The sequence below is a fragment of the Podarcis bocagei genome (assembly GCF_964188305.1).
Source record: "Podarcis bocagei genome assembly, chromosome: 9".
In the NCBI taxonomy this organism is placed as follows: Eukaryota; Metazoa; Chordata; class Lepidosauria; order Squamata; family Lacertidae; genus Podarcis; species Podarcis bocagei.
This window is the reverse complement of record NC_138134.1, coordinates 77,379,708-77,392,151: the sequence shown is the minus strand read 5'-3', so window position 1 is coordinate 77,392,151 and position 12,444 is coordinate 77,379,708. Positions and strand designations below refer to the sequence as shown.

The window sequence follows — 12,444 nt, the reverse complement described above, 5'->3', positions numbered from 1 at the left end:
GAACTGCTAGGTTGGCAGGAGCAGGGATCGAGCAACGGGCGCTCACCCTGTCACAGGGATTCAAACCGTTGACCTTCTGATCGGCAAGTCCTAGGCTCTGTGGTTTAACCCACAGCGCCACCCACGTCCCTTAGGCTCGTCTTAGGCAGTGCTATTTTTCTAGAAAAAGGTGACGGAGCTCACCGTGAACCTTGTTCTCTTAGAAGGGCCATTAGAGGTGCTGGAGCTGAGCTCTGGCTGGAAAAAAAAGCCCTGGTTATGTTCTTAAATCATGTCATCCGGCCTCCTCTCTCTCGCTGTCTGTCTCTCTGACTCCCATTCATGCCTCCATCCTTCCCAGCAGTTTCTCTTAACCTTGCATTCCTTTGGTTCCAGGGGAAGATGGGGGCTCTCCTTGGCCCCCCACCTTTCCCCTCTCATCCTTCCCTCCCTCCCTCCCTCTTTTTCCCTCCCTCTCTCCCCGTTTTCCCCTTCCTCTCCTTCCTGAGACGCCCAGCCCCTCTGGTTTAGAGAGCCCGATAAGTGCCCTATCAACATGTTAATCAAATTACTTAGGAGCTAAAATTGACGCTTTTCATTAATTATACAAGATTATTCTAATTGCAAATTCAAATTTATGCGCTCGGAACAGAAGGTGTTCGGCAGCGTTGCTGGGAATTTGCATATTAAATGGGGAGAGTTGTGCATTATGGATGCTAATGTATGCACATTGTCTTTATTTTTAACTCCACGGGCCTCTGTGCGCCGTTGCCGCTAAAGGAGGTGAAGGAGTCCGACGACGTCTGTTTATTTTTATTATTTCTCTTCTCTTGTCTCTCAGTTGAAGTCAGTGGCACCAGAGGGGAGGGCAGTGGGCATGGCAGAAGCAGGGAGGGGGCCTCTGCTGGCTCCCTGTCAATCTTGCCATAGGGGGAGGGGGTACCCCCCCTATCTCTCCAAATATATCTATCCATCTCCTCCACCTTTCTGCATGTCTTCCTTCCCTTGATTACCACCTGCAAGCAAAGCAGGAACTCCAGCCTACCTGAGTCTTAAGTCTGCACCTCTCCTTTCCCCCCAGATTTCATTCCTGCAAGTAACCTCCAAAGTTTGGATCTTCTGAACAAATAATATTGAAAAACTGGGACCGCGCGTTTCCGTTAGGCTCGGTGCAGAGCTTTTTTATTTAAACTAAAAGAGAGAAACAGAGGGTGTGTCCCTGATGGATCAGCTGGGTGAACTTGCTGCAGATGCTGCAATCCATGCAGGGTTTCAAGCGCTGCCACCAGCGCCTAAGTACTTGAGAAGCAACTAGTCCTCATGGAGGCGGTGGTGCCTCTGAACCTATGTCCGCGTCAAGCAGAAGCGTGTGCAGGAATAACGGGAGGTCCAAGCAGGGTTAGGCCAATGTCCCTCAAGAGCAAGAACTTGGCACATGAGGGCACACGGCTGGAGCACACAGTTTGAACAGATGACCAAAGTCTAAAATGAAGCCGCTGACTTTTCCCCGGGGGAAATATAGTCTCTGCTCGAAAAACTCTGACAGTGGGCCCACAGACAAAACACACACACACACACATACACACACAACTGGACTGTGGTGTTGCTGTTGTTGTGTACTGTTTGTTTATTTGTTGCCTTCGGACCAAAAGAATAACACACGGTGGCAAAATTCAGATTCCAGCAATGCAACTTGTAAAAATATGCAAGGCGATAAGATCTTAACATTTGGAAAAATGTTTCAAACCAAATGCATTAGTGTCCCTGCCAAAAATGCAAAGAGCAGTCCCTGCAGAAAGGGTTGTTGTTGTTGTTGTTGTTGTTGTTGTTATTATTATTATTATTATTATTATTATTATTATTATTATTATTATTATTATTTGCTTATACCCTGCCCATCTGGGTTGCCCTAGCCACTCTGGAAAAGAGGGAGTGTGCAAGAGTAAATATTTGGGAAACAACTCCTGTTTATCTGGGAGGAAAGCAGGTAGAAAAATTCACCCCTTGAAGGATCCAACAGTCTTTCTGATGCAGACAGTTTCTGGTTGGTTGGTACTCTATTTTGCAGGGGGTGCAGGAGGTGGGAAGCATTACTGGGATATCAAAGATTTAGCTGGAGGTCCAAGGCCGGGAAACCCCAGCGCAGCTCAGCCTCCTCATTTCCCAGCCTGGTCCAGATGTCTTGGACTACAGCTGCCCTCTGCCTCAGCAAGCACAGCTGATGATGAAGGGGGGCAGGATTCAGAGGCTTATAGGAAAGGAGTTACTACAAGGGATGGAGCCGGAGGAGAGGAATGGGGAAGGACACACAGGGTCATCTGCTTTGAAAGCCAGAGGTTCAATCCCTGTCATCTCCGGGTAGCGCTGAGGACGTCCACAGTGTGAACCCTTGGAAAGCTAATGCAAATTTGTGTAGAAGTTAGCAGACCCTCCAAGTGTCTCTGTTTTCCAGGCACAGCCTCAGATTTACAGAAGCCATCCAGGTTTCTGATTTGATCCTACTTTTCCTTAGGATATCCCTATTTTCATTGGAGAAATGTTGGAGGGTATGGAGTTGTGCAAATGCCCCAAGCCAAGTAGATAAGTAACTATACAACCTTTAGAAGACATCTGAAGGCAGCCCTGTATAGGGAAGATTCTTTAAAAATGTTGAATGCTTTCTTCTGCTTTTATATGTGTTGGAAGCAGCCCAGAGAGGCTGGGGCAAGCCAGTCAGATGGGCCGCGTAGAATAATAATAATACAGTGGTACCTCGGGTTAAACCACAGAGGCTAGGACTTGCCGATCAGAAGGTTGGCAGTTCGAATCCCCATGACAGGGTGAGCTCCCATTGCTCGGTCCCTACTCCTGCCAAAGTAGCAGTTCAAAAGCACGTCAAAGTGCAAGTAGATAAATAGGTACCACTCCAGCAATGCGCTGCTCTGGTTTGCCAGAAGCGGCTTAGTCATGCTGACCACATGACCTGGAAGCTGTACGCCGGCTCCCTCAGCCAATAAAGCGAGATGAGCGCTGCAACCCCAGAGTTGGCCATGACTGGACCTAATGGTCAGGGGTTCCTTTACCTCGGGTTAAGAACTTAATTCATTCCGGAGGTCCGTTCTTAACCCGAAACTGTTCTTAACCTGAAGCGCCGCTAATGGGGCTTTCCGCTGCCGCCGCATGATTTCTGTTCTTATCCTGAAGCAAAGTTCTTAACCCGAGGTACTATTTCTGGGTTAGCGGAGTCTGTAACCTGAAGCGTCTGTAACCCGAGGTACCACTGTAACAGTAATAGTAATAATAATAATAATAAGGATGTCCCTATTTTCACTGGAGAAATGTTGAAGGGTATGTTACTGAGCTAGTTGGACAACCAGCGGCTCAATAGAAGGCAGATTCCTCTGCTCCTAAAAGGTAAAGTAAAGGGACCCCTGACCATTAGGTCCAGTCGTGGCCGACTCTGGGGTTGTGGCGCTCACCTCACTTTTTAAAAAAACCCCAAAACCCTACTATTGCATCCATTGCCCTTAAATTGCCAGCCTAAGTTGTTCCGCAAAGCAACGACTGGGCAGAGTGTTTGTGTGTCATAGCTGTCAACTTTCCCCTTTTTTAAAGGGAAATTCCCTTATTCCGAATAGGATTCCTCGCAAGAAAAGGGAAAAGTTGACAGCTATAGGCTGTTGTGTGTGTGTGTGTGTGTGTGTGTGTGTGTGTTTAGAGCTGGCTTTTACTCTCTTCCCAGCCTTCCCGGTCCTCTCCAGAGCAGGCACGGCTGCCGCCCCTTAATTATTGATGCTAGCATGACAATTATAGGACCCTACACAAGCATCCTAAATATTTCATCAGCCCGGAATGCGGTTGGAGAAGGAATCGTATTCTCTGGCTTCCATCCATCTTTTCAGGATTTTTTTTTTCCTCAGCTGCTCCTTCTCCCCTCGGCCCACTTCTCTCTTCCTTCCCCTCTTCCTCAGTCCTTTTCAAAAGATTGCAGAATCGTAAATTGTAGAGTTGGAAGGGGTTCCAGGGGTCATCTAGTCCAACCCCCTGCAATGCAGGAATCGCAGCTAAAGAATCCCTGGCAAGCAGCCACCCAACCTCAGAACCTCCAGTCAAGGAGAGTTCACCACCTTCTGAGGTAGCCCGATCCACTGTCAAACACTTCTCAGCATCGGAAAGTTTATTCGGGATCTCCTTCTTTGTCGATTGAATCCACTGGTTCAGATCCTCTTCTCTGGCGCAGCACAAAACCAGCTTGCTCCATCTTCCATGTGACAACCCTTTGAATATGTGAAGATGGCTGAATAATAATAATAATAATAATAATAATAATAATAATAATAATAATAATAATAATAATTTTTACTTATACCCCGCCCTCCCCGGCCAGAGCCAGGCTCAGGGCGGCTAACACCAATAAAATCACAGTAAAAACATAATAGAGAGGAAAGGGGGGGAGGAAAGGGGGCAATTTAAAATGCAGGTTAAAATGCAATTTAAAGTTCAGCCTCATTTTAAAGTAGCTGATAAATCAAGACCATAATGGGAGGGAAACAGAAGGGTCAGACCGGGTCCAAACCAAAGGCCAGGCGGAACAGCTCTGTCTTGCAGGCCCTGCGGAAAGATGTCAAGTCCCGTAGGGGCCTTGTGACAGAGTCTCTCGTGACAGAGTGTTCCACCATGTCGGGGCCAGTGCTGAAAAGGCCCTGGCCCTAGTTGAGACCAATCTAACCTCCTTGAGGCCCGGGACCTCCAAAGTGGACCTTAAGGTCCTCCGCGTGGCATACCAGGAGAGGCGGTCCTGTAGGTATGAGGGTCCTAGGCCGCATAGGGCTTTGAAGGTCAAAACCAGCACCTTAAACCTGACCCTGTACTCCACCGGGAGCCAACTCCGAGTCCCTTCTTATGCAGGCTAAACATGCCCAGTTCCCTCAACCACTCCTCATAAGACTTGGTTTTGGGACCCTGGATCATCCCTCGGCCGTCGTCTTTGGCACACCTTCCTCAGGATCCTGGGAACCCTGGCAAACAATCAAGGGATCTTTGCCACATCTCACGATCCATGGCGTGTCTGGCAAGCCGTTGCTGCAGATGCGCCCAGTCCACTTTCCAGGGCTCCCTGTGACCTTGGCAAAGGATCTTTGGACATGCCTCATGGAATCACTTCTCCTGGCGTTGCCGACGGAAGCCCCAAACCAGTCAGCTTCTGCCACTTCCAAGCCAAGCCCAGGAAGGTCACATCCACACCATACGTTTAAAACCTGTGGCTTCTTCCAAAGAATCCTGGAAACTGCGGTTTGCCCCACAGGCCATTAGCATTCCCAGCACCCTTTTTTAATGATTTTATTAACAATTTCAACATAACATATTATCAAAACATATCATATTCATTATTTTCCCCCCCCTTCAAACCCTCCCCTCAGCTCCTCTCTCTGATTTCTCAGCACATATTATTCTCTGCATGTTATAAAATTATACATATCCTTACATTATCTATCTACCATTATCTATCTATTGAGAGACAGTGTGGTGTAGTGGTTAAGAGTGGTAGTCTCGTAATCTGGGGAACTGGGTTCAATTCCCCGCTGCTCCACATGCAGCTGCTGGGTGACCTTGGGCCAGCCACACTTCTCTGAACTCTCTCAGCCCCACTCACCTCACAGAGTGTTTGTTGTGGGGAGGAAGGGAAAGGAGAATGTGAGCCGCTTTGAGACTCCTTAAAGGGAGTAAAAGGCGGGATATCAAATCCAAACTCTTCTTCTTCTACTACTACTACTACCATGTTGCCAACCAATAAATTGGTGTATGTTTATTCAAAACCTGCCAAGGAGTCCAATTCATTTTGTTGTCTTTTTAGATAAGTTGTAAAAAGCTCCCCTTCTTCCTTAAAGTCACAGTTGTCCTTGTCCCGCAATTTGTATGTCAATTTAGCCATCTCTGTGTAGCTCATCAATTTTTCTTTTGTTGGGATTTCCTCATTCTTCCATCCTTGTGAGCATTCCCAGCACCCTTAACCAACCATAGTTCCCAGGACTCTTTGGGGTAAGCCATGCGCTTTAAATGCACCGTGAGGGTGTGGCTGGTGTCAGACTTTAGCCACTGACGGCTCCCTGGATGCACAGAGGTTGCCAGTTGTGTGCCCTCCCCTGAGGGCCTGGCGCTCTCCACAGTTTCTCATGCCCATTAAAGGCGGGCTCCCAGGCTCCTGGTCTGCTTTGGGAACTCACAGTGAGCTCATGGAATCAAAGAATTGTGGAATTAGACATCCAACCTCTGCTTTAAAAACTCCCTTGCCTTGAACAGCAGCCCAGCAAAGCGAGCAATTCTCAGGCTGCTACGAAAGGCGCAGAAAGCAGAACATTAGAACACGCACCCCAGTGGCAATTTGGGGGTGACTCCAGGTATCTCTGCAAATCCTGGAAGGAGCTGGGCGTGTGAAGCTGTGGCTCAGATCTGCATCCAGCGCAGGCCTCCCTCGCCCCACACTCCCCGCCATCTGCGCTGCCGCCCCCCCAGGGCTCAGATATCTCCAGGGTTTGTATTCCCTGATTGATTGTTCTCTGCAGCAATAAAGCCCATTAGCTGCCTCGGAGGCAGCCGGGGATCAGTTTCCAATCAATACCCTCTTAAGCAGAGAAGGGTACATTTCAGGGCTGCCTTAAAGGGCCAGCGCAACCACCAGGCGCATGGGAGGAAGGGAGGCAAAGGGTGCGTGATCCATTTAGGCGAGGATTGGGGCTGGGTGGACAAGGGTGCTGGGAAAGGGGTTTGGACAGGCGCCGGCCACAGTCCAGACTTGTTTGACCAGAGAAGGTGCTTGGATACTGTTGCTTTCTCCTTGGAAAAAATCATTCTTGAACTTCTCTGCGGCCAAGTTGGCCATAGCACTTGAGCCAAACCATCAGGTGAGAAACCAGGGCTTGGAATCTGGTGACCAACATGAAACCTCGTCCGTTGGGGCAAATTGGGCAGTGCCCTGCCAACCCCAGCCTGCTCCCACCTACTGCCTGCCTTACTTACAGCCAGTTCAGAGGTTGGCTTTGCCCACCAGCTCTTTCTACAGTCTTGCCATAATAATAATAATAATAATAATAATAATAATAATAATAATAATAATAATAATTTATTATTTGTACCCTGCCCACCTGTCTGGGTTTCCCCAGCCACTCTGGGCGGCTTCCAACAAAGATGAAAAATACATTAAGATGTCACACATTAAAAACTTCCCTGAACAGGGCTGCCTTCAGATGTCTTCTAAATGTCAGATAGTTGTTTTTCTCTTTGACGTCTGATGGGAGGGCGTTCCACAGGGCGGGCGCCACTACCGAGAAGGCCCTCTGCCTGGTTCCCTGTAGCTTTGCTTCTCGCAGCGAGGGAACCGCCAGAAGGCCTTCGGTGCTGGGCCTCGGTGTCCAGGCAGAATGATGGGGGTCGAGACGCTCCTTCAGGTATATTGGACCAAAGCCATTTGCACCAACACGTTGAATTGTGCTCGGAAACGTACTCAGCCTGGTTGGATTCCCAACATTGGCTGTGGCGCCCCCTGCTGTTGGGCTCCTTGCCTTCTGCCCTACCAGCCCCAAGGGAGCCCAGCAGACACAATCTCTGACTTGACCCCCGTGGAGAGCCAGAGCAATGGCTTCTCTCTGGGTAAGTACAACGCCCTCTTTTCTCCTCTTCCTTCTAGATTTTTCCTCAAGTTCTTCCTCAAATGCAACCAGAACTGCCTGAAGAATGCAGGGAACCCCCGGGACATGCGCCGCTTTCAGGTGAGACGCACCCCATTTTCCCTTTCAGCTGCTACTTCTGTTCCATCCTGACAAAAACCACAGCAGGAGTGATCTGGTCCTCTCCAAAGAGACACTGAGAAAGATGGTACAGTGCGAGGGGCCAGAGACACACCTTGATCGGGAGGGAGTTCCACACACAAGGAGCCGCCACTGAAAAGGCCCTTCCCCAGCGAGAGGGCCCTCAGGAGTCCCATGGGGTGGGCCTCACCCGCTGAGCTTCAGTCATGGGCTGGTTGATATGGGGTAAGGCTTTCTTGTAGATGACAGGGTCCCCAAGCCTTTTCAAAGGGAACACCTTGAGTTGGGCTCGGGAAACAATTTGCAACAATGTTAAGGCGGGGACGGGTGTGCCTGTGGCCTGCTGGCTTCCGCCATTTCCTAGAGCAGACTTTGAATCATGGAAGGGACCCTCAAGGGTTATCCAGTCCAACCCGCTGCAATGCAAGAATTTCAGCTGAAATTTGAGCTTTAAAACTTCAGCGGTGCCCTGTGCGGCGCCAAAATTCGGAGGCCCCTCACCTCTTGCCTTCCGTTATTTGTCAGTCAGTCAGTCAGTTTTATTGCACATAGCCAAAGGCTGCCGCAATAAACACAGAATATCCAACAATTAAAAGAAAATATACTGGATTGATACAAAAAACTTAAAACATTTATATTATCAAGACATTACCTACTCTAAACAGAGCTATAAAAGTGCCTTAATATACAAGTTAAGACATTAAACAATAAAATTTATAAGCTCAAATTATCACATGGCCACTAATATATTAAAAAATAATGTTGATTAATACAATGTGCAATTATATTCGGAGTTTGGTGATAAAGATAGAATATAGCTTGATGTAAAAGGTAAAGGTAAAGGGACCCCTGACCATTAGGTCCAGTCGTGGCCGACTCTGGGGTTGCGGTGCTCATCTCGCTTTATTGGCCGAGGGAGCCGGTGTACAGCTTCTGGGTCATGTGGCCAGCATGACTAAGCCGCTTCTGGCGAACCAGAGCAGTGCACGGAAACTCTGTTTACCTTCCCGCCGGAGTGGTACCTATTTATCTACTTGCACTTTGACGTGCTTTTGAACTGCTAGGTTGGCAGGAGCAGGGACCGAGCAATAGGAACTCACCCCGTCGCGGAGATTCGAACCGCCGACCTTCTGATTGGCAAATCCTAGGCTCTGTGGTTTAACCCACAGCGCCATAAATTCATCTCCTTTACAGTTGGTGGCTACCTTGGCTATCTAATTTGCTCTAATTTTTGTAGCGGCAGTTGCAAAGAATGCTACACGCCAGGTCACATACTTATCTGTTTCTGCGAGGAGATATAAAATCATGTCAGAGGGGTTCTGGCCAGGGGACCTTGTCATTACAGGTGCTAAAAATCTTTCTCTTGCTTCATTATATAAGGGGCAGCGCAAGATGTCCTCTACTTCAGGACATCCCCTAATGCAAACACGATCGTTTGTTGGCCTGCCTCTGTGTCTCCAATCTCTATAAGCAGAGTTTATTGTATTTAATCGTTGTTTGTTATCGTTGCAATTCCCCCCGTGGTGCCCTCTGGGCTCGGCACCCAGTGCGAGCGAGTCGGTCTCGCTTGCCTAAATCTACCTCTGCTACCAAGTGTGGTTCGCACTCGCCTCTCGCCCGTAGCGGCGGCGGCGTCTGCTGCTGCTGCTGCTCCTTCCCTCATCAAGGTGGGTGTGCTTTCGCTCCCAGGCACCCGCACTATGCAAATTGGAATGGCTGCTAATCATGTAAAAATGTCACAATTACCATATCGTTAGGAGAGGAACCTGATGATGAAGCCCCCCAGCCAGCCAGCCAGAGCCGGTTGAGGCCCAGGGAGCCCCTTCTTGCCCCCACAGACAGCGTGGCCCCACTGGGTCCTGCTGAGGTCTCTGGCGTGGGCTGGGCTCCCCTTTCCTTGGGTGAGGCTGGTGTTATTCACAGACCCAAAGTGTGCTAGCGGGGTATTGCATCACGCCATATACAGCAAGCAAGCAAACACACAACAAATAGCAGGAAAAAGAAATATAAACCCAGGCGTCTATATTTCCCAAGCTGGCGTGGATATTGCATGTTGAGCATCTTACGTCCGAAGCATAGGAAGTAAAAATCTTTTTTTTTAATAAAATTTTTATTGGTTTTTCACGTTTAAGACAAACATACAAACATACAAAAACAAAGACACACACATATAATCTCATATCCTTAATTTCTTAACCTCTACCCCTGACCTCCCCTCCCCTCCCCTTCTTGTATCCCAATTCCAATAGTTAATTCAGCAAGTTCATTATTTCCACTTTAACCTTATCAATATTTTACTTAATTTCATAGGAAGTAAAAATCCCCCCAGATGACTTTAAAATGTCCTAGATTCTCTATTCCCCTGCGGAAACACAGTTTATGTGCGATTCCACTCATACCTGTGCAATAACCCGATGGACATTTTAAAACTTCTTTAAAGAAACTCATCAGAGAAATAATAATAATAATAATAATAATAATAATAATAATAATAATAATAATAATAATAATAATAATAATTTATCATTTATACCCCGCCCATCTGGTTGCATTGCCCAAGCCACTCTGGGCGGCTTCCAACACATATAAAAACATAATAAAACATTTAAAAAATCAGTTTCCTTGTACAAGGCTGCCTTCAGATGTCTTCTAAAAGTCAGATAGTTGCTTATCTCCTTGACATCTGATGGAAGGGCACTCCACAGGGCGGGTGCCACTACCAAGAAGGCCCTCTGTCTGGTTCTCTAGCTTCTTGCAGTGAGGGAACTGTCAGAAGGCCCTCGGCGCTGGACCTCAGTGTCCAAACTGAGCAATGGGGGCAGAGACGCTCCTTCAGGTATACTGGGTTGCGGCCATTTAGGGCTTTCAAAGTCAGCACCAACACTTTGAATTGTGCTCGGAAATATCCTGCAAGCCAATATAGAACTTTCAGGACCTGTGTTATATGGTCTCGGCGGCCACTCCCAGTCCCCAGTCTGGCTGCCACATCCTGGATTAGTTGTGGTTTCTGGGTAGCCCCAGAAGATTAGTTGTGGTTTCAAAGGTAGCCCCACATAGAGCGCATTGCAGTAGTCCAAGCGGGAGATAACCAGAGCATGCACCACTCTGGTGAGACAGTCTGTGGGCAGGCAGGGTCTCAGCCTGCGTACCAGATGCAGCTGGTGGATAGCTGCCCTGGACATAGAATTGACCTGTGCCTCCATGGACAGCTGTGAGTCCAAAATGACCCCCGGCTGCGCACCTGCCAGTGTGCAAATTGGCAGCTGGCCTTCCACCTTATTTCTTTGTGCAGAGAATGTGCAGCCAAGCAGCTGAAAGGCATCAAGGGGCAAATCCGGCTGTGACAAATTGCATCAGAGATGCTCGGTTGGACAGGACAGGGGCAGACGTCACCCTATAGTCCTGGATGGTACCCTCTCGCTGATGGAATGACCCCGATGGTTGTCTAGCCTGTTTTTCTACCTTCTGAGGACCAGGAAATTGCTGTTTTCGGGGGAGTGTAGATGTCTCCTTCTCCTCCTCCTCCTTGGCAAACCCCTAATCTCTCTTCCCCTTTAGGTTGTGGTGTCGACGACAGTCAATGTGGACGGCCATGTCCTGGCGGTGTCTGATAACATGTTTGTGCACAACAACTCCAAGCACGGGAGGCGGGCAAGAAGGCTAGACCCCTCTGAAGGTCTGTGTTGCAGCAGCGCAGTGGCAAACTCAGGCGTCAGATCTTATCGTAGCCAGACCTTATCACAGATTCTAGGTTTACGAAAGAATATCGCAGTTGTACATTGATGTGTTGCAACGATCACTGCTCATCTCCATATATTATTTTCTGTGGCGCCTTGTACGCCTCCTTCCGGCAAGCTGGTGCCTAACATATCACTCTGCTTTTCATTGGACCCATCGGTGAGGCCGAGAGGGGGTCTTGTCGTCTGGGCAGCCCAGGTCCCCCATGCATGCTGCCCAGACGTGCGCAGTACCCTTTGGTACTGCTAATGCAGTGGTTTGACTCCACCCCCGGAGGCACACTCCATTGACTCTCGAGACAGATGGATGACGACAGCAACTATTTTATTTTAAAGTTTTGTTGGAAGCCGCCCAGAGTGGCTGGGGAAACCTGGCCAGATGGGCGGGGTATAAATTATTATTATTATTATTATTATTATTATTATTATTATTATTATTATTATTACAGTCATACCTCAGGTTGAAGTAGCTTCAGGTTAAGGATTTTCGGGTTGCACTCTACGGCGACCTGGAAGTAATGGAGCGTGTTACTTTCGGGTATCGCCACTTGCGCATGCGCAGTCGCTCAAAACGACGTCACGCGCATGTGCGGAAGTGGCGAATCGTGACACATGCATGCGCAGATGCAGGTTGTGTTCGCTTCAGGATGCAAACGGGGCTCCAGAACGGATCCCGTTCGCATCCAGAGGTACCACTGTATTATTATTATTATTATTATTATTATTATTATTATTATTATTATTATTATTATTTTCTGTGCACTAATGTGGGCAAATGATTTGGGGTTGGACTACATAGCCCTTTGCATGCCTTCCAACTACGATTCTATGAAGGAGGACCACCTTTCTCTAGGGGCTGTCATAGCCTATGGTTCTCTATAATCCTCATTGGCTCGGAAGCCTGGAATCAGAGAACTGTAGAGTTGGAAGGGACCCCCGAAGGC

At 48.3% G+C, this 12,444-nt stretch overlaps 1 protein-coding gene across 3 annotated transcripts in view; it reads left to right on the top strand.

The window, feature by feature from the left end:
* The window catches only part of LOC308594199 (transcription factor COE1-like), a 103,361-nt gene that overhangs the window by 60,441 nt on the left and 30,476 nt on the right, over nucleotides 1-12,444 (top strand). For all 3 annotated transcript variants that reach the window (XM_081207058.1, XM_081207059.1, XM_081207060.1), the window contains 2 exons: nucleotides 7,643-7,724; nucleotides 11,322-11,439. In XM_081207058.1, the coding sequence (XP_081063184.1) occupies nucleotides 7,643-7,724; nucleotides 11,322-11,439 (200 nt within the window). The remainder of the gene's footprint in view (nucleotides 1-7,642; nucleotides 7,725-11,321; nucleotides 11,440-12,444) is intronic.